This window comes from Macrobrachium nipponense, chromosome 1 (assembly GCF_015104395.2).
Source record: "Macrobrachium nipponense isolate FS-2020 chromosome 1, ASM1510439v2, whole genome shotgun sequence".
Taxonomy (NCBI): domain Eukaryota; kingdom Metazoa; phylum Arthropoda; class Malacostraca; order Decapoda; family Palaemonidae; genus Macrobrachium; species Macrobrachium nipponense.
This window is the reverse complement of record NC_087200.1, coordinates 58,534,334-58,557,735: the sequence shown is the minus strand read 5'-3', so window position 1 is coordinate 58,557,735 and position 23,402 is coordinate 58,534,334. Positions and strand designations below refer to the sequence as shown.

At 39.9% G+C, this 23,402-nt stretch overlaps 1 protein-coding gene across 2 annotated transcripts in view; it reads right to left on the bottom strand.

The window, feature by feature from the left end:
• The window catches only part of LOC135219332 (borealin-like), a 90,007-nt gene that overhangs the window by 37,367 nt on the left and 29,238 nt on the right, over nucleotides 1-23,402 (bottom strand). For both annotated transcript variants that reach the window (XM_064255998.1, XM_064255999.1), the window contains exons 2-4: nucleotides 21,666-21,811; nucleotides 8,135-8,268; nucleotides 6,293-6,440 (exon numbers count right to left, since the gene is read on the bottom strand). In XM_064255998.1, the coding sequence (XP_064112068.1) occupies nucleotides 6,293-6,440; nucleotides 8,135-8,268; nucleotides 21,666-21,811 (428 nt within the window). The remainder of the gene's footprint in view (nucleotides 1-6,292; nucleotides 6,441-8,134; nucleotides 8,269-21,665; nucleotides 21,812-23,402) is intronic.

Genomic DNA, 23,402 nt, shown 5'->3' with positions numbered 1-23,402 from the left:
TAGTTTTGGGATTTAAGGACTGGATATCTTTCCAAAGACGAGGGTAATCACCAGATTCTACTTTTCTAGACATTGCATCGGCTCTTAGTTGTTTTTCATTTAACCTGCAGTGCTTAAGAGCAAGTTTGAATTGCGCTCTCGCCTGCCTCATTAGTAATGCAGTGTGTCCTTCCCTCGGGCTGCCATTTTGCCTCCACAGTAAAAACATTTACGTGATATGTATACAGATCCTTAACCAAGTCATTCCAACCAGGTATATTACGAGAATTACCTTGACGAAATCTAAAGGCAGTCCTGCCCGAAGCAAGCATAGTCGGAGATTATTTGTTTGAATAGAATTCATTCAGATCCCTCTTGTGGTGGTCATTTCTACATTTTGTGTTGTACACAGTAAGGCGTCAGCCGGTTGAATATTGACAGCAACCTGGTTTCCGTGGTCGCCCTAAAGTATCTGGTTTTCTGTTGGTTTTAAACTCCCAGTTAACCGCTGGTGGGCGGTCAGTTAGTGGGTTCACGGTAGGGAGGGATGGGGTACTGAATGACACCTGTAATGGGATGTGATCGTAGCCCGTTGCAAGATCGTAGCGAATATTGCAGGTCATAATAGAATATGAAGTTGTGGAGATGTGATGCAGTGATCCAGCCAGGAGGTTGTAATTGCGTCCGCTCTATTATGTACATATGAGTAGGAGGAGGGAGGGAGGAGCATTACATCGCTAATTTGGAGAGCATGATTTTGACAGAAGCGAGTAAGTTCATTATAAAATTGTTTTGTGGGGTGAGAATTAAGGTCCCATTATTATACAAATATGATCAGCAGGAGAATCTTGAATAATACTGTGTAACTCCCCTAGGATCATGCAGTAATAATGATCAAAATTATTGTTATTTTCCCCATGGCATATAAACATTAATTATTAGGATTTTAGAGTTCCCTACTGTCACTTGAAGCCCAAGCAATCTGTCACTCCTGTAGGTCATCACCTTTATCATATTGTCTAACGATTTGTGCCACAGGAAAGAAAGTCCCCCTTTCGGACGACTGGCTATGTTTTGATCTGTAACTTGCATCGATGAAGTCGAGAAGGTTCTGAAGTCTTCATGAATTGAATCGCAGATGGCAAGGTCATGAGGCCAGAGGAGCATTTCTTGCAATGCAATGATGCCGTTGAAATTTTTGCAGAGCATGTTTAGGAGAGGAATGTTCTGCTTGAGGCAAAAATATTTCCAAGAGATTATGTTTAATGTATCCATGGCTACTCACGAAGATGGGAGATGAATGCGCTGATCATTTGGGTGGATGGGGGTATCCAGAGGGATGGGCAGTCACTCGCCAGTGGGCCGTCGGTTGGGCTGGCACTTGCGGTGGAAATGACCCTGGTTGGAGTGACAGTAAGTTCCCCTGGGGGTGGTTGGTCCTGGATTAGGTTATATCTTGAACTAATATATTAGGACCGAAAATTCTCGCCTTTAAGAACGTCGAGGTGTTGAAATAGGCAGGTAATCCTGTAAACCACTTTATGTTTATTTCTACATGGGAGTTCGTGAGAGATAAGTGGGTCAGAGCCAGTGAGAAACTTGACTCTCTCCACTATGGCGTCTAGCGTCACCGATGAGCGCAGATTGTGAATGCTACGTGACATCTCTTCTCAGGTGTCGGGCGAGGTGAAACTCGAATGTTGGGCTCGGTCCAGTGGCCAAACGAGATGATCTTCTCTTTCTACTTGTTTGTATCGCCAGCCGCTAGAACCCCCAAGATCACTCTCATCTGCATCTACGATGGGGGGTTGGCGGGGAGAGATAGGGTGGGGAGGATCACAAGGGCTGGTAATCATCACCGGAGGTCTATCTTCCACCGGAGGCACTGGGGAGGGAGGGGAGGTTGAGGGACCAACTGTCTCCTCAGAACGGCCTATAGGTGAAGGGGGCACTTCCGTGTTGCTGGGAGGCGAGGAAAAACTGGATGCCGCATTCATAGGAGTTTGGTGGCTATCTGTGCGATTGTCAATCGATCCCTGCACTCCTTTGATCGCATCCCAGATCCGTGTGAGATCATTTGTTTCCACCGTTTAAGACTGTCTAGGGAATCCTGCAGTCCTTTGATCACGTCCCAGATTCTTGATAATTTATCATTTGTCCTCCTCGATTTTTTCCCATTATTTGCTGAGAGAATTTTTGCGTGTTTAACAATAGGAACCTTCCTATTGTTAAAGGACTGAGGGTTTGTATACGTATCGGAACAAATAACAATGTCGTAAATTGTATTTTTCCTAACTATTCAAACCTGAGGTCCTTTAACAATAGGAAGGTACTTAGCAGCAGCTGCTGCTAAGTACCTTCCTATTGTTAAAGGACCGAGGGTTTGTATACGTATCGGAACAAACATTAAATAAGGATTACCAACCTTGTATCTTGTCTATGAATTCATTACTATTTCTTATAATTAACAAGCACTTACTACATAATGTGCAAGACACTGGCATAAACAACAGCAAGTACAGGCAGTCCCCGGTTATCTGCAGGGGTTCCATTCCACTGACTTGATAAGCGAAAATTGGCAATAACCAGAAATTGATGATTTTCAGCGCTTATCAGCACCGATAACCAGATTTTGGCACCTCTGTTAGCTACGTATCAGTACCACTGACCAATTACCTGCCCTGTTAATCAGAAATTGGCAATTTTCAGCCTTGGACAAGCCCCATAAAACTGGATCGCCAATAGCCAGGGACCGCCTGTACTGACATAAACAATAGAACCAAGAAACAGCCATCTGCTCATGCAGTTACCAAAACTAATACAAGTTTTTTTGCAGAGACAAAAGCAACATTCGATACAGTGGTCCCCCTGTGTTTGTGGGGGATGTGTACCAGACCCCCCAGGAATAGTTAAACCCACGAATAGTTGGAACCCCTATAAAAAAAACACTGAAAACTGCCTATTTTGTTAGTTAAAACTCAAGAAAAACCCACTAACAATTTTTATACTTTTTTAAAAATATTTTTATCACAAAAAGTGCATTTTATGCTGAAATTGATTAAAAATACAAGAATTTGTGGATATTTCTCATAGAAAAGTACCGCAAATATGCAAATTTTCCACGAATAATGCAGGGAAACATTGCCGAGAGAAATCGGCGAATGTGTGAGTCCGCGAATTCGGAGAAAGTGAATATGGGGGGTCCACTGTACTGGCAAAATCACACTTTCACTTTACTTTAATCTACTGCATTTATAATGTCAGCTGCATTTCAAAACCTAGCTTTGGTAACTAATAAATATAAAAATAAACCTCCAAAATGCATTTCATTTAGCACTTGGCTGTGATAATATTGATAAAATGCAATGAGCTGATAATTTTTAGAATGTAAACATTAAACACGAATGAGAATGGCACCTGATTCCTATGTTCATAAATTATAATACAGTAATACTTTGGGTTACGAACCGATTAGTATACGAATTTTTTAACTTACGAAGTGACCCCCTCATTCTGGAATACGAAATTCACTTGGAATACGAATGCGCGAATTTCCATCATGGGAGGCCGCCTTGCTTTGTTTAATTTAAAACATCGACATCGGATGAGCGTGGGATCTGCGAAAAGATGGCGGACGCATTTTTTTTCGGCCAAAACTTAACGAGGGTCACGTAACTTCCTCCCTTGCATCCCTTGACCCTTTTTAAACCATCTCTCATTTCACCATCTCGCTGGTGGTAAGATTGAACGCATCTGTCCGTGATACGCTCTCAAATTTGCTTAGTGATTTGCGCACGTGTTGTGTTTCCGTGATAGTGCTTATACATTACTATTACCCAAATACTAAAGACAATGGCTCCCAAGATGACGAAGGCAAGCAGCAAGAAGGAAAGCATAAGAAAGAAGGAGATGATTACAGTCGAAATGAAGAAGGAAATTATCCAAATGCATGATAAAGGCGAACGCATGAAAGACATTGCAGCATTCTTCAAGCGGTCGCCCCCTTCAACGATCCTGCACTATTTTGAAGAAAAAGGAAGAAATTAAAGCCAGTTAAAGCATCAAAAGGTGTCACAGTAATTGACGAAACAAACGGCCTTATATTCTCGACGATGTAGAAAATTTGCTCATGGTTTGGATAAACGAGAAGCAGCTGGCAGGAGATTCCGTAAGTGAGAGCATCATTTGCGAAAAGGCTCGTAAGAGTGCAACAAATTTGTTTATCGATAATGGGGTGGGTCATTTCTATAAAATTTTAAAGAACAGGCAAAAGCAAGCCTCCACATAGAAAAATATTTTTTCAAAATTGTGAAAGACAACACAGTGTCGCGTAAGCGTAAAATTAGTGATCGTAGTGACGGTGCTCTCTAGAGAAAGAACCAGAAAGTCTTCCAGAAGTGTTCACGGAGGGAGATTTCCCCCCCAAGCCCTAACCCTCCTCCTCCTCACCCTTCCCCTCCTCCCGTCTCCGTCAAGCCAGCAGCCACACTCGCCAAAGGTAAAGTTCAGGTTTTACTGTGCATGCATATTAAATCTAGTGTTTATATTTAATTTCATTCTTCAATTTTATAATTTTATGTAATTCCTACACGAATTTTCAACCTTAGTGAACAAAAATAAATGGAAAAATATGAATTGAAATGGTCATTCATGGTCGGGTGGAACGCATTATTTGCTTTTTATAACATTCTTATGGGAAAATCCATTTAGGTTACGAATTTTTTAGGTTACGAAGCAGGTTCTGGAACGGATTAAATTCGTAACCCAAGGTATTACTGTACAATAATATGACAATAATGCATGAAATGTTATTGCATACAGTAACATTATGCAAAACAAGTTTAATTAAATAATCATTATTCTTAATACAACAGTATTACAGTATTTTACTTTTGCACATGGATATCTGTTGGTGTAACAACAAAACCCGAGCCCAATCCCTCTCTTTCTCCCTCTCCGCACACACGTGTAAGTTTAAGGAAACAAAAGCCAAAAATATTTGAATTGCCAGAAAAATCGAAAGGTGCCAGGTCAGAATTTGACAGTTTGCTTATAGTGGTTTAAGCTCTGACCTAGGGAAGGTGTATTTCCAGGGAGATGCTTATGAAGCAGGACAGAATTTTCATAAAGAACTAAACCTAACGATCAGTGATTATTCATAAGCTTTGTTCTACTTTTAATAACACATCAATAAATATGTGAAATATGTGGCACGAGCTGGCAAGACTGTTTACATACATGATATTTTTGGGGGTGATTTGTCATCTGGGATTTTCTGTGGTCTAGCAGTGGCCTGGTTCCAAGGGTGCCAGTTTAAAGAGGTCAGATGAACTCATATCTATCTCCAATAATATCCCTTTCTCAGTGTGCTAAGAAATGTTAACGGCTTTTCACCTTTTTTCTGCCTGTGCAAGCACCATCAACCAAATGGAAGGATTTTTATCAATTTTTATTTATTGAATACACACCCACATATATTTGTGGAGAGGGAGCTACTGCAGTTGCATGGGGATAATGCCAAGTCTAGAATAGTGCACGTGTGGATAATTAAGAGAATACAGTGGGTCTCCCCATATTCGCGTTCTCCGGATTCGTAGACTCACACATTCGCAGATTTCTCTCAGGAACGTTTCCCCGCATTATTCGCAGAAAATTCTTGCATTCGCTGTATTTTTCTATGAGAAATATCCACAAATTCCTGGGTTTTTTTATCAATTTCATCATAAAATGCACTTTTTGTGATAAAAATATTTTAAAAATCAAGTATGAACATTTTTAGTGGTTTTCCTTGAGTTTTAACCAACAAAATAGGCTGTTTTTAGCGTTTTTATAGGGGTTCCAAACATTCGCAGGTTCTAACTATTCATGGGGGGGTCTGGTACGCATCACCCGCGAATACGGGGGGACCACTGTATTACCATTTCCAAAACTTAAATTCAAATAAAATTAATGCCTTTTGTCTAGTCCCTGGAAACTTTAAGATAAATGATGTGGTCAAGCAAATGAAAAACTAATCAGAGAAAATGACTGCACAACTAATGCAATGTTGAATATTACAAATCATTACTAGACATTAGACTCAAAGATAGAAGTGCTAATATCTCTACTTTGTCTAAACAATAAAAAAATAAAAAAACAAGTCCATGTTATATGGAAAATTAAATCTAAAATGCAAATATTAAACTTCAAACACACCATGAATATCTCCGAACAAATCCATAAGTATTTGCAGTAAATGCCTAAATCTATGAATACTTACCTTATGTTGACTTTACAGAACTTCACTGTTTTGTAAGATTTAGAGAATACTTACTTTTGGATGCAGATGATGGTACTATACCATTATTCTTGTTAGCGGGTCTTCCAGGACCTTTTTTGGCTTTAGTAGAGGCAATAATAATATCAGCTGAATTGAGTAAATTATCCACACTTTCCCTCACTTTCACTTTAGGTTCTTTATCCTGAAAAATAAGATAAACTGCAGTTATTTTTACTAAAATATACAGACATGAAGAGGTACATACAAAATAAATGGTCCAACAGTATTTTCTTTATGGAAGGAAATCATATTACCTATTAAAATTGAGCTTCCAAACAATTTCACCTCTGGACATGTTGCGAGAAACAGTTCAGTCTTTACTGATACCATTACAGTCACCACTGTGGTAGGCTGAGTTGGGTTTGTAAGCAGAGGTTTGGGTTTTTGAAAATGACAAATTTTTAATCAATTTGTATTTTTCAAAGATAACAAACCTGATGTCTTAACAATAGAATAAATCTAGTGCCAGCTGGAAACTGGTGAAAAACAACCAAAGATTGTAAATGCAAGGAATCTGTGGCATCTGGCATCTGATGCGTAGCTGATGTGGAGGCACATCAAGAGAGTGCATTTGAATCCAGTGTTGCATCAGTCTTTCTTCCAACCCAGGATGAAAATTGAGAGGAGTGGCTAGAGGTGGGCAGTCAACATTAAGACCTCAAGTTTGTTAGCTATGAAAAACACAAATTCATTAAAAATTTGCCATTTGTTCATATACCAAACAAACCTTTGATCTTAACAATAGGATAGACTCAGACTTGGAGGGAGGTATGAGAATCCTGAACCGACAGGGGGTTCAGCGCATGCAATCATTCTTCTTGGAAATGAGAGTGCTAAAGAAGACCTAAGCCTTTGAGATGTTAGATATTTAGATATCTAACACTTAGTCCAAGAGTTAAAATACAATGAAACATGACCATAAAGGAGTTGTCTTTTCCAATAAATAATTCTGGGACCATGCATGGAAGACCCTTAGCTTCCTGTCAAAGAGAAGTCTAACATTGGTCTTTCCAAGTTGGCAGAAGAGACAATAGGATAACCCAAGAGAATGTTCTATGACAAAAATTTCAGCACAGATACGTTCTAAATACATATCCCTGATCTGCCCAGGAAACGTGCATCTCCAACAGAGGAGACTTCCAATGTGGTGATCCCTTATGACATACGATCATTATGTTACTCTTCAGAGATGTCCTATGATGATGATAATTATTTCTCTTACCTGTACATAGAGACCATTCCCTCAGCCAGATATAACCTATGGCCTGTCCACACTAGCAGGCATGCCCATTGGGCACTTCCAGCTGTTTATATTTTCTCTTACTTCTGAAGCAGTTACCAGACAATCGCATTGTTCTGGCTCCATGCTCGGTCGATCAGTACAGGGAACAGGTTATGGGAAAAGTGTTTGCCCACTGGGCAGTGTTTGCTAGTGTAGACAGGGCCGTATATACCTTGATCAGCCACATCACCCATTCACCACAGTACTACATACTTACCCTCCATACATCTTTGCTAGTTACTTCCTTAAAGAACTGAATTTCACACTGAGCCCTGCTTTGCTTTCACTCCCATATATTTCAGTTCTGCCTCTCTTTTATCCTACAAAGTCTTAAAAATACTTATAAATAATCACATCACCGACAGAAGACTGCAGTCTCTTTGGACAACATCTCTCCATGTACATATTCTGTTTTAAGATCTATTTGCTCATTAATTAACCTTTCTATGCATTTACTTGCTCAGGCTCTTATTGTAGAACTGCACCTCAATCAAGCTCTGTTTTATTTTCAATAAACTTCCCACTTTCTCACCACATTCAGCTGAGTAACGTACCTGCTTAATATAGTCACTCCATAACATCTTTCGAGTTGCCTCAGGGTAACGAGTAATATCTCTCTTGTATATGTTGCAAATGGACTCCAGAATGGCTTGCATATTCTTCTCCATTTCTGTTACTCTCTCTGCAACTGAAGGACAGCTAATGTTCAATAAATACTATACTTCCAGGCTTAAAAAATTGACATGCCAAAGGTTATTTTCTATTTCCATTAAGATAAAAACTACTGTCACGAAAATATCCAGTCAAGAGATTTTTTATTTTCAATATTAAAAAATATGATAAAATGAGAATTTTCACAATAAAATCATTATTTGGATATTTACCTACCATTAAAGTTAGCTTATATCTTCGTGCCATAATGTGCAATTGACAATCTTCAAAATAAAACATAATTTTGCTTGGCAAACATGCTAGGACTGTCTCTGTGATCACCTGTTCCTCATCAGGTGGCATTGGAATGTTGACAATCTTGTCAGAATTCTTCATGATCACCCACAAGATGTCGGGAGGCCGGTTTGGTTTACACTTTAATAGTAGGTAAGCACAAAAATTCTCATCAGGCAGTTCCCAGTTATCGGTGGCCCATTATACAGTAGTGCCTCAGGTTACGAAATCAATCCGTTCCGAAGTGGCCTTAATCCCTGATTTTTTCATATCTAGAACTACGTTTTACATGTAAATTGCCTAATTTGTTCCAAGCCCTACAAAAAAACCACAGTAAAATTTATAATAAAGCTAAATTGACCAATAAACAATGAAATACAACAATTTGGACCATTCAATACCACCTAACCATGCTGTACCTGTAAATAAAGTGTATTAGTGTACAGGGTACAAGAAATACTGTACGTACGTACGTAGTGAAATGTGGAACTTTACCTTTCGAGTGAGGTGATGTCCGAAAGTGGCAACAGAGGAGGAGGACAAATGGCAGAAAACATGAACACTTAACTTTACGAAGCACATTAAAAAATGGCAGAAAACATTAACACTAAACTTTACGAAACACATTAACAAATGGCAGAAAACATTAACACTTCTTGATTACCTCTATCTTTGTCTCCATAGAAAGCATCCTCTTCTTTCTGTGAACTTCAACAACATTCTTGGGACCCATGGCTAATAACGTAAGTAATTAAGTTCACACACAACATGATAAAGTAAATTACCTACAGTACAATGAAAGCGAAATCACTAACACAAATTTACATTAACATACGAAATTTATGTGAGTGAACAAATTCCAGGTGTTTACGATACCGCTGCCGCAAAAAATGGGCAAAGAACGTCTTTACATAGAGGCATGATGGGACAGATGCTGACCAATATGAGAGCAGGATCTTACAGCAGTGACTAGCATCAGGAACCAATGGGAGAGCAGGAGGATAGTGGCGAGTCTACTGAGTTGGCGGCGCGCGAGTTTTAAAATTGTTCTCGGCAGCCCAGGAGAATCTAGGACTTAACCCTTTTGCAACCTGAATTATTTTCGTACACAGAAGCAAAAAAATCTTCGTCCTTGCCTTTGTAACCTGGATTTTTTGTACGAAGGGATTTTCGTATGTAGGGGTATGACTGTACAGTAATAGGTTAGTAATTTTAGGTATATTTGAAGTAGGATGTTATTTAAGGTACAGTAGAGCCCCACCTCACGACCGCATTAGAACTCGACATAATCAGATTTTCACCACGAAACTTTCTTTCCAATTAAACGTTTGTTATCTGTGTTCGAAAAACAAAAAAACTGGATTCCGACCCCCAGAACATATGATGTTTGTAAACAAAACTGTTTTCACCAGGCACTGCTGGTTAGCGTCATCCAGTGTTACCAAATGTAGCATAATTTCAAGTTTTTTAGCATAATTTGACCCAAGAATTGGAGCTTGGAATAAATTCTATCATACTTTGGGTTCAAGTACAATTTTAGAATGTATTTTCACTAAAATTTTTAATAAAATGCATAAAATTCCTCAATTTCATACACAGTTATAGTGAATATATGTATCTTCATAGTAAAATTGCCTCAAAAGCAGCAATAACAAATGAGTTGATTGCTAAGTTTGAACCCAACTAGGGAATGTTAAATTTTGTGAATATAAATACCCAGTAAAGAGTGAATAATATTTTTTCTTCATGATTAAGTCTGATTTTTTTCCTTTTTTAAGTTTGATTTTTTCAGTACTTATCAAAATTTTAATTATGTCTGAAGTGAGTTTCACACAATTTTCAAGTATTTATTCTTTGTGTATGTGATCTGTTAAAGAAAAATGGTGTTTCGGTGGCATGATAATGATTAGTAATAAGTATGTATGTTTTTCTTCTTAAGTAGAGACTGGTTTGTTTGTTTTCCTATTTTTTTAGTTTTGATATTTCAGTAGATATCAAGATGTCATATTTGAAGTGATTTTCACAAATTTTTCAAGTATTTATCAATTGTGCATGTAGGCTACAACAGTAATCCTGTTAATGTTGTCCAGGGCCGGTGCTAGGAACTGAGTGCCCAATTCAAGCTTCCTCTCTCCCTCAAAACTCCTACACATCTTTACCCCTTCTTAAATGCAAAGTACGAGGTACAGTACACAAAGACCTCTTAAGAATGCGCTTTGAAGGATTTAGAGCAAAATAAACCATAGTGGAGGTTGTTCATTGCTGCCAGGTGTATCATGAGACAAAAAACACTACTGCTGGCTATCTATGTTTAAACATTTGAATATTGTTAATCTCTGAAGTAATGGAAAAGTGTTTACATGGCATCTAACGTTTTCCTTCTTCAAAATGTTTCCACCATTCCCAACTCCAAAATAAACCTTAAGTTTAGTCTATCCTCTCCTCTATATGAAAGTGATGAGGGAAAAAAAATTTAATCAAGCACCCCTGCTTGCTTTTTTAGGCATAGACCTAGTCTAAAAACAATGCTCAAACATGAGGCGCGCGTTTCAGTAGCAAATGCAATACATATTTAAGTGTTAGTTTTGGAGTGAAGGCAATGTTATGTACGTTGGTTACATGTGCGGTTCAGTAGCGAATGCAATCTTCAAGCTTTGTTAAGCTTGCTGGTAAAGAAGAGGTTAGCCATTGCTTAAATCAGAGAAGCCACTATGGTATATATGTGCGTAGTAATTAAGAAATTAAGAGGATTCTTCTATGTCTACTGTAATACGTCTATGTTTACGTGTGAGATTTGGTAGTGAAACCACTGTTACATACGTAACTATGGTATACATAGTAATTATAGAAATTTAGTATAGATTCTTTTATGTCTACTGCAAAAATATGTCAATGTTTACTGATTACCCTCGTCTTTGGAAAGATATCCATTCCTTAAATCCTAAAAATAAAAAGCTATCACAGAGAGTAGGGGAAGCACTCGGAGACGAAGCTATCGCAAGTATGTGGGGCGATCACTTCAACAATATCCTGAATTGCATAAATAATCAAGCTTCCCGAAGGGATGTAGATAACCTCCTTACTGACAACATTCAATTTCATTTTGCAGACTGTATTACGCCAGGTAACATCAGCGATGCCATAAACAGCCTACCTAATAATAAATCACCCGGCTGTGATGGTCTTCCTGCAGAGGCTTTCAAATTCTGCCATCCAATAATTTACATTTTGCTAGCTGCCCTATTCAATGCGTACATAATTCACCAGTTTCTTCCAGACTCCCCACTCTTAGTTCACTTGATACCATTAATCAAAAACAAGCTAAAGGATGCAGCTGACCCTGGCAACTACCGGCCGATTGCAATCAAAACGATCGCATCGAAGATACTTGAGTCGGTTCTTCTTGTGAGACTTCTCCCCTTTCTACACACCACTGACAACCAGTTCGGGTTTAAAGCAAACCACTCAACCGTCACCTGCATCTACATACTGAAAGACTTGCTGAACTACTACCTATCATCAGCCTCTCCTGTTTTTCTTTGTTTTGTAGATGTGAGAAAAGCATTTGACAGAGTAAACTACCTGAAGCTCTTCCTGAAGCTGCACAAAAGGGGCACACCCCTATATCTAATTGGCATTTTACATTGCTGGTTCTCAACACAGCAATTCTGTGTCAAATGGGGTAACGTATTATCATACACCTTCATCTCCCTAAACGGGCTCCGGCAAGGGGCCATTCTCTCTCCATACCTGTTTAATACGTACACAGATGCCTTGAATGTCAAACTGAACTCACTCCCAATCGGATGCACTGTAAATGAAACAACTATAAACAACCTCTGTTACGCTGACGATATGGTTCTGATTTCCCCATCAGTAAAAGGTCTCCAACGACTCATCGACACTTGCCGCCAATATGCAGAGGAATTTCATATAATCTACAATGAAACCAAGACCCAGTGCATGTCGCTGCTCCCCAGATCGCTTCAGCATATTGCAGAACCACAAATTTTCCTCGGAAACCATCGGCTGGAATTTGTGCACGAATTTCCGTATTTGGGTCACATTATCACCGTCGACCTAAAAGATACGGTAGACATTGAACAGAGGCGTCGTAAACTATGTGCAACTGGCAACATGATTGCAAGGAGGTTTGCCTTCTGTCACCGAGGCGTGAAACTGCTGCTCTTCCGCTCGTACTGCTACAGTATCTATGGGTGTTCCCTCTGGATAAACTATACTCGAGAGACCATGAGACACATCTCTGTTGTGCACAATGACATTCTGAGATGCCTCACAAACACTGCCCACTACCACTCTGCCACACAGATGTTCATAGAAAACCACCTGGACAATTTAAAAATCATTGTTAGGCGAACAATGTCCAGTCTGGTAACGCGAGTGAGAAACAGCAGCAACTCGCACATACAAAGCATCCTAAGGAGTGAAGCAAGAAGAAGATCTAAATTGTGGGAAAGATGGGAAAATGAAGCCTTTGTCCCCTAAAGGACTTAATCTCTGTATTGGCAAGATATCATCTGCAGATTTTGTCATTATTATATTTATTGCTGATATTTTAATTTTTCATTATTACTGTGATTACTATCCAGTTAAAAGTTTTTTTACATTCACTTTTCGTATTTAGCCCTCTGGACCTGACTACTGTAACCACCTAAGGTCTCTGGTTGAAATTTAAGTTATATAATCTGTGCACTAACGGTTATAACTCTTAATGCATTTTTTTTCTCACCAATATTATTACTGTTATTACCAGTATTAATTTTTACTATCTTTTATGCTACCTCAGCTATTTTGTGGATGAGTCCCGATTATTCTTTTTTTTTTTATCATGTTGTCTCATGTATCTAGATTGTGTATGATACTGTCTGTATTTTGTATATTCCATGTATATGGCCCTGAGCTGAAATATGATATTGTTATGATACAATAAAGTTTGTTCATACTTACCTGGCAGATATATATATATAGCTGTATTTTCTGAAGTCCGACAGAATTTTCAAAAAACTTCCGGACACGCAGTGGTCGGCCAGGTGGTTAGTACCCATTCCCGCCGCTGGGAGGCGGGTATCAGGAACCATTCCCATTTTCTCTATTCGTAATTTTTATTTCACTGTCCCCCTGAGGGGAGGTGGGTGGGTACTTGATTATATATATCTGCCAGGTAAGTATGAACAGACTTTATTGTATCATAACAATATCATTTTGTTCATGAAACTTACTTGTCAGATATATATATATATGAATCCCACCGTTGGAGGTGGGAAGGGACAGAATAGAAGGATTTTGGGAAACAAATGCATGCACATGATTTACATCTTGGTTCCACCTGTTAGCATAGCTGACTTCGTGATTACTGTCACCCAAGTCTGCTTCTGCTTTACTAGAGTTGCCAGCGAGGTAGAGACCTATATAGCTGGTGCACTCCAGATGATCTGTCAACGGGGGCGTGACCAAAATGTGACTAGACCATATTGACCATACCATGAGGGCTAAGAAGTAAAATAAATATATATACATATATATCACCACCTGACCAACCTAGCCAAAGTTAAGGTGTTTTAACTAAGGCTTAAGAGTTAAGAAGTCGCCATTGGCGGCGACTCAACAACTAAATTAAGAGCTCTTCCTCACCATTTTCTACAAGGATAGGATGAGTGGCACTTCTTATCCCCAAGATTGTGTCTGCAGACACGTATGGCCCTAGCGAGCAGCAGATCTCATGTGCCATCTTCACATCCCGCAGGGAGTGTGAAGTGAACACAGAGTTGCTTCGCTAAAACGTGGTACTCAGGATGTAGCCGAGTGCCATGCTCTGTTGAAATGCTTCCGAGGCCACGCCCTCACCTCGTGGAGGCATTCAGATCAAAAGATTTTCAAACTTTGTGCAAACACAATGAAGAAGCCTTTTTGAAAGACTCCTGAACACTAAAGCCAGGGTGTTCTTCGATATGGCCAAGTCTGGTCTTTTTCGGAACACTGCAGATTGCCCGAAGTACTTCGACTTTCTTGAGTTTTATGTAGATAAAACTTGAAAGATCCGACAGGGCACAGGACTCTCTCTGGCTCCTGCCCAATAACTTGTGCCATCCTTGATTCCAAGCTCCTGGCCCAAGGACAAGACGGATTTCCATTCTTAGGCCACAACGGAAGGCTTAGAGAACACACCGCATTGTGTTCTCTAAAGCCAAAACTTCTTACGATGGCTTAAAACCTCACTAACTCTTTTTGTCGTATCTAGGTGATTAGAATATAGGCCTTTCTGATCACGTGCAAGAAGTTAACAGGTAGGAGAGGTTCGAATGCTTTGACATCAAGAACTTCAGACTACGTCTAAGTTCCATATTGAAAGCTTCGATGGTCTCACAGTCAGTCCGTCTGTACTAAAGTCAGGTGACCGACCAGTTGACCAGTCAGACAAATCAAGGACAGCAAGGCTGTACCCTGAAGACCATAAGGCACTATTCTTCGCTGAAGGATGAGTGTCTGGACTGCCTGGGCGATTCAAGCTAAGCAAACCTTGGGGGGTGTATCAACGCAACCCAACGTCGTCAGCGAATCAACTCATGAGCAACTCCTGACTCGAGCTTCTGGTTCCATGAGAAAGGAGCGCGGAAGCAAAAGGCGATTCAGTCCCGAAGAACGAATGCCTGACAGTCCAACCTGGTCTCATGTTACACGATCAACGGGGGTGTATAAACGCAACCGACTTCGTCAACAAGAAACTCAGGGCTACTATATGTCGCCTGATCTCGCACGAGTGTCTGACTCCGAGAAAACAGGCGAGACAAAAAGTAGGTGAGCGAGTTTCGAGATTCCACAGAACTCAAAGATCGTGAAGGGCTTTGTTGTTTGACAGAAGCAAATCTCTGAGCGCAAAGGCCGTCAACAACATATTTGCGTATTCTTTAATAGTTGTGACTGCCAGCATCTCGATAGTCTGAAAGTAGTTCAGACTCAGAGCGGAGAGGTTATAGGTACCTTTCGTGTTAGAGTAGACCGACTCTCTCGGAAAAGGTCCTTGGAAAGTGAACTAGGAAGGACGTGACCTCTGTGAATCCAGGATCTTGAAGGCCAACATGGGGCGATCAGTGTCAGTGTCGCTCCCTGTGACGTCATAATTCATCTTATTACATTTCCTAAGCGTTTGAAAAAAGGGGGAAAAGAGACTAAACATCCATCCCCGTTCAATACCATAGGGTGGCGTGTAATGCTACCGCTACCGGATCGAGAATAAGGGAGCAGAGAAGAAGAAGCCTCTTCATCCTCAACATAGCAAAGAGATGAAAGAAAGGACGTCCCTAAAGTCTCCACAACTCTCAACATACTTCTAAACAAAGATTCCACTCGGAAGTCAGTAGTTGCTGCCGTCGATCGAGAAGATTCGTACGGACTTTTGCAATCCTGTAACGAACCTCTAGAGGATCGTTACGTTCTATGCCTGTTGTCATAATAGGCTCTTTCTCGTAAACTCAAACAGGGACCGAGAGAAGATACTTCTTAAGATATGAGAGAGCTGTGGAATATCCGAGTTGATCTGGACCACTGGTTCCAAAAACTCGTTTCGAGGACTGGAGGGACGACCGAATTGCTTCCACTTCTTTCAGATTATGTTCCAGGACATCTGAAACCCTCTCCAGATTTCCGGCACCTTCTCTCTATCACCTCAGGTGATACTTGACGCACTGAGAGATGTTCAGAATCATTCCTAGATCTTGGATAAAATTTCAGTTACCCGGTAGGAAAAAATTGTAGAGGTCTGAATTGCAGTCTATTCAGGGAAACAAACTTCTTCAGGAAGGAAATGGTCCCCAGCAGGCTCATCCATTCCCTCACCGAGCATGCTTACTTCCCTAAAAAGGCTGCGCTTTGCCTAAGCAGGAGAGCATATAATAGTGCAATGTTGCGGTAGACTCGTAGTCCTATACCGTGCGGTAACGAGCACCGAAAGAAGTAAGAGATATCTCTGTTGAACATAGTAAGGCAAAACGAATGCAATGTTTATTCATTCATGTAAGAAATCCCCTCAATCTTAGGCTAAAGTCCGTGATTGTAGGGCAGAGATACAGTTAGTCAGTCAATCCCGCAGGAGAGAGAGACGTAACCTACCGCGCATGACAGCGAACGAGCTGGTACTGGCTCGGTTGGACTGGAGGACAGTGACAGCAGCTTACACGTTCGTCGTCTCTTACCGTTAAGCCTGGGTTGCCAGCTACTCTATTCTACGAAGAAATAGGTTCGTTATTTTTTGAGCAGAAAGAGACTCTCAAGCTGGTATATTTAAGCGAAACAGAAAACGCTAAATATAGAGATGCGTTTGTGTCGTCAAAACACTACCATACAACGGTAAAAGATAAATCGGAAACTCCTGGAAGGTTGCAGGGAGTAACGATTAAAGACCCTTAAAATAATAGACAATAGACCTCTCGGTTGCCATCCGAAGAGGTAACTACAGCAAGCGTATATGACTTGAACCAACCAGTAGTAAAATAACGCAAGGCAAAATATGATATTGTTATGATACAATAAAGTTTGTTCATACCTACCTGGCAGACATATCTATAGCTGAATTCGGAAATACAGCTACATATATATCTGACAGGCAAGTTTCATGAACAAATCTTAGAGAATCGAAGCGGACAGCTCAAGCTTCTTATATGTTAGTTGTAATGCGTCCCCCAAAAAAAGGCGAACTAACCCATTTACGGGACAAAGAGATATTTTGTCAATGAGGGGATACCCACTTACTTGACAAAAGATAGTATATTGTCGAAGGGGGAAAGTCACAGAATTGACAAAACATAATCCAGGAAGTCGAGCATATTATTTTTCCGATTCCCGGTTATCATCGAGGAAGGGGCAAGAATCCTGTTAAGAGACTGAGCTTACGGCAGGTAGGACCCCGATGTTCAACTTCGGCAGCGTAGTCCCGAACTAGGAACTAACAAAATCTATCATCTGAAAAGCCCTTCAGATGGACTAAAAAGCTTGCAACCTAAATTTATTGGCAGTATGGCAAAGGAAGTCCTGTCTTGCGCTTTCCTGAAGAGCGTCCTCTTGATGAGTGCCTTTGCAAGAATCCTACCGAACGTTGTCGAGCGTCATGACGTGCAGGACATCGAGCTTTTACATAACCCGTAACTGCCTTATCGCAAAGTCTTGACTGCGGTAGAGCAAACGAGATCTTCCCTTGAGCTTTCCTTAACTCCATCCACCTTTGCGAAAAGCAATATTAATTGACAGATACCTCTTGAATTCACGAAACCCGAGGTCTTGCTGGGTTTTGAAGACGAAGTTTGTCTGTTCACTTTTTTAAGCTTCCTCCGAAGCACTGCTTACTTCACATTCTTTGCAGGTGAGGTAGAAGGTATCACCGAGGGTAGAGGTAAAAAATTCTTTAGGCCCAAATCGTAAACAAGAGCTTGAAGAGTTCAACAGAAATGTTCAGAGGCAGGCGACACACCTGGCGTGCGCTCGGCGTCCACTGGCGCGCGCTCGGCGTCCACTGGTGCGCGCTTGGCGTGCACTCGCGCGCGCCTGGCGTCCATTCGAGCGTCCCGTCCAAGCCGAGCGTCAAAAGAAGCGTGCAGAAAAGCGTCACGCTCCTGACAGGCGTCAAAACAAGCGAGAGAAACTGCCTTCAGGGAAGAGCGAGATACATCTCGGAGAGAAATCCGACTGCACGAAGCAGTCTCAGGAGAAGGGTTGATCGTGTGAGAATACGAGGGGCGAGGGAACGCCTTCTTATTCTCACAGTAACAAAGCTCGGACGTCCGCTCTCAAAAGCGTCCTGCTACTATGACTTCTTTTTCGTATTTCTCGGTGGAAAGAAGTACACGTCAGGCGACGTTTCCCCCGCCTTCTTACTTCTCACTGAAACGTATAACGAGAGAGAGAGAGAGAGAGGACGTGAAGCGTCCTCTTCTATAAAGCTTCTATTTAGAGGGCGCGAGTCCTTCCGAAAGCTCCAACCCCTGCGCGGGGAGGACACTTCGGAGGACGAGAAGCAATCCTTCAGGATTCGTGCACGTGCACGCACTTTGGCAGCCTGGGAGTATCTTCAGGTCTGCCGAAGGCACGTCAGATCGGTGGGGGTTCCTCGTAACTCTCCTTGGCGGCTTTCGAACATGCTCCTCTCCCTGTGTTCCCAGGAGTCAAGCAGAGGTCCCGGCCTAGAGGCGAAAATAAGGCCGATCTGACGCACCCTCCACTACACAAGGGGCACTGTCACTGTACTTAGCCACTTCACTTTTGCTCTCAGAGTATCAGAGAAAGGCAATACCCTCTACAGACACTGTTTTAGGCCCGAAGGCAACACTACAGGGTTAGGAGTAACAATTACAGAAGTAGCACTCTTCACAACAATGAAGGAGAGCAAGCACCTCTCGCAGACATATTCATAGCCCGTAGGCCATACTACAGGGTTAGGCAAAATAAAGTCTTACAGGAAGGTTAGCAGGTTCACTACCCTGACTTTTGTTTACTGATTAAATTGTGTACATACGAATCATACGTCTTCCTTTACGGAATTAGACAAAGTCTCACACCTCCTTATGACAAATCTCAACAAAGAAGCAAGACCCATACCCCTCGTGCATACCAAGTGCGGATCTACCGAAGCTTTCGGTAGCCACACCCTATCTTTGCAGACAACACCCTCTGAAACTAGCCTAACTAGATTCAGATATCTTATGCAAAAATGAATCAAATTCAAATCAATTTAAGATAGCGTATGCCTAGCCACAAATCCAAGTAAATAAATCAAAAGACAATGAGGATACTTAGCAGCAATGAAGTTTCCAAAAATCCTAAGACGGAGGTACTGTAAAACAGATGTTTTCCAGCACCGGCGACAGAAAAATTATGAATAGAAAAATGGGAATGGTTCCTGATACCCGCCTCCCACGGTGGGAATGGGTACTAACCACCTGGCCGACCACTGCGTGTGCCAGAAGTTTTTGAAATTCTGTCGGACCTTCAGAAAATACAGCTATATATATATCTGACAGGTAAGCTTCATGAACAAAAAAGGATATTATTATTATTATTATTATTATTATTATTATTAATACATATTATTATAAACTATTATATACAATTGTATACAAATCGCGCTGTGAGGAAAACGGTTAAAGATAATGAGTTAATTTTTTTCATTGTATTGTACACTAAATTGCAATGATTTTGTATATAACAATTGTAAAATTATCAAAACAAACACAGAGAAATATTATCACAATATGATGTATGAATTGATACACACGTACGTCAAAAAAATTGTTTTACAAAATTCACCATAAATCAAAATATTGTGCTAGAGACTTCCAATTTGTTGCAAAATGAAGGTAATTAATTGAATATTACTAGACTAAGTGTTGTAGCTTACAATTAGAGTTTTCAACCATTTCAGTCGAGTTAAAGTTGACCGAAGGTCGAATTTTTTCTATTTATTGTTATTTATATGAAAATATTTCAAAACTGATAAAAGCTACAAAAATTAGTTATTTTTTTTATTGTATTCTACATGAAACTGCACACATTTTCATATATAAAACTTTATGTAACGGCTAATATAAAACGGGGCAAACATTATGACAATCTGACAAAAGAATATGAAGTTTTTATGATAAAACAAAGTTTAATGTATACTTACCTGGCAGGTATATATATAGCTATATTCTCTGTCAAACATTTGACAGAGAATATAGCTATATATATACCTGCCAGGTAAGTGTCATACATTAAAATGAAGTTTTATGATAAAAAAAAAAGTTTAATGTATACTTACCTGGCAGGTATATATATAGCTATATTCTGTCAAATATTTGACAGAGAATATAGCTATATATATACCTGCCAGGTAAGTGTCATACATTAAATTCTTATTTTTTCGGGAGTTGCTGCGCGGACGTAATGAGTTTTTTTTTTTTTTTTTTTTTTTTTTTTAATTCACCATAAATCGAAATATTGTGCTAGAGACTTCCAATTTGTTGCAAAATGAAGGCAAATGATTGAATATTACTAGAATGTAAGAGCTTTAGCTTACAATGGCGTTTTTTGACCATTTTGGTCAAGTCAAAGTTGACCAAAGGTTGAAATTTTGGTACATAGTTATTTATATGAAAATATTTCAAAACTGATAAAAGCTACAATCATGGGTTGTTTTTGTTGTATTCTACAGGAAATTGCGCACATTTTCATATATAAAACTTTATGTAACAGATAATATAAAACGGTGCAAACATTACAACAGACTGACGGAAGAATTTCTGATTTTTTCGGCAGTTACTACACGGACGTAAGGAAAACGTTTTTTTTTTTCAAAAATTCACCATTAATTGAAATATTGTGCTAGAGACTTCCAATTTGTTGCAAAACGAAGGTAAATGATTGAATATTACTAGAATATAAGAGTTTTAGTTTACAATTGCATTTTTCGACCATTTTGGTTGAGTTAAAGTTGACCAAAGGTTGAAATTTTGGCACTTATTGTGATTTATATGAAAATATTTCAAAACTGATAAAAGCTACAACCATGGGTTGTTTTTAATTGTATTCTACATGAAATTGCGCACATTTTCATATATAAAACTTTATGTAACGGTAATATAAAACGGTGCAAACATTACAACAATATGAAGAAAGAATTTGATTTTTTCGGCAGTTACCGCACAGACGTAAGGAAAAAGTTTTTTCTTTTTTTTTTAAATTCACCATTAATCGACATATTGTGCTAGAGACTTCCAATTTGTTGCAAAATGAAGACAAATGATTGAATATTACTAGAATGTAAGAGTTTTAGCTTACAATTGCGTTTTTCGACCATTTCGGTAAACATTCCAATGCCACCTGGTGGGAAACAGGTGATTAAAGAGATAGTCTTAGACGGTTAGCCAAGTGTTATTTTGTTTTATTATGGATACTGATTGCACCTAGTGGTGCGAAGATATAAGCTATAAGCTAATTTAACACTTGGTAAGATTCATTCCAAATTAACTGAAATGTGTTGCTTGAATGACTTAAAAAAAAATGCACACTATATTCTACACATAATGAACAAAATAAAATAATTACACCAAATAACCATTATGTATTCTTCTTGAAGTTTTGCTATAAACTAACCTTGCACATCAAAATCCTTCAACAAAAGTTCTAGCTTCTTCTTACGCTGATCAACTTCCATATCTGGCATACATATGGAATCATCTGGCATTGTTGGCTTTGCTCGACTAGGAGCACGTGATGCCTTCTTGCGTGGCATTTTCTCCCTGCAATAAGGTACTGTTTTTAGTAAAATATTTCCACATTATGTGTAAAATCAAGCAACTTATACAAATGTTTCAGTTTCACAGATGCAAACAAACCTTACAAAGTATGTTCCCGAATAATTTTCATAGTACAATGAGTCAGTGCATTTCAATTACTACCAATGCAAACTGTTGATTAAAAATGATCCAATTTTTAACATATTTGTATTTTCCCTAGGTATACAAGCATGAACTGGGAGACAGTCATTGAATTTGGTAACAATGTAGTAGTACTAGTTATGGGGGTGAGAAGGGGAATACTAACTTACTGTAACAGGGAACTTTTTTCTTCAGGCACAGGGACAAAGTGGGGTGGTCGAGGTAGTTACTATGATAGCAAGCTCTGGTTTGTATACCTAAGGAAATGCATGTAAATTTGGAATTTAATCATTATTCCTACACAAATATCAGCCATATTCTTATATAAAAAGAGGCTCACTCTTTAAGTGGGAGGTTGTCTCTGACAGCTGACTGAAGTTGAAACCCACCCATAATTACCATGATCCCAGTCACAATGACTCCGTAACCCTCTACTCAAGTCTGACATATGGGATAAAAGAGCAATGGGGCCTGAGTCTGAGTGAGGGGTATATGGAGCATCGCCCAAGTGTAGAAAGACTTGGAGAATACCCCCATGGGGGATATAACATTTGGAAGGTATCTAATTCTAGCTTACAAAAACTGATGGGTTGAGAATAGCTCTTCCAGACTCCTTGTTAAAGAGATGAGCTGAGAGATTAGTATCTCAAAGACAGATCTCTAAGACTGGGTGCTCGAAGTGTGCTTACCTGTATCTAATCTGATCGTACCATACTTTGGCCTAGATGCTGCTCCAAAAGGAGACCAAAAGGAGAAAGGGAAGAAAGATTACAGTCACTGCATTCACACCCCACAAAACTCATCCCAAAGGGTCAAGAACTGGAAGACATCGAATCTGATATCTCGCCAACCTGGCCACAAAGAAATCGAGCATGGAGATCCCCACAGCTCAAACAGCCTCTCTGTTACTCAAGGATGTAAGGCACACCCTGTCCCTGCCACTTGACCCTGATAATTAAGTTGATCTGCCAGCACTCTCATCCTACCCGGTATGCATCAGGCTGATATCCCTAAGGTTTGGCAAATGACCCATTCATTCATCTGCAGTGGCAACTGAAACAGCTCAAGATGCCTGCAACACTGCTTGCATCTCTAGAACATTGATGTGCAGATGAGGTGTGTTCTGTGACCCACCTGAAATGAATTCTCCTGTTAGATTTGCAGCCCTCCCCTCCTTCAATGGTTCTGGAAACAGAGGCATTTCTGAAGGAGGGGAGTTCAGAGAAACTCCTGATAAAAGGTTTCTTTCATCTGTCTCCAATGCTAGATCCCCTCTGACATCTCGACAAAAGGGCACAAGTTGAGGAGGAGGGTCATGACAAGCTGGCCACGGGGGCTACAATTGTTATTCAAGGAGCACAGGTGGCTTTGCCAGAGAGGCACAAGCTTCTCCAAGGAATGCCAAAGCTAAGCTAGTTTTCCTACCTTGGGTACATGATCTGACTTTTCCCAA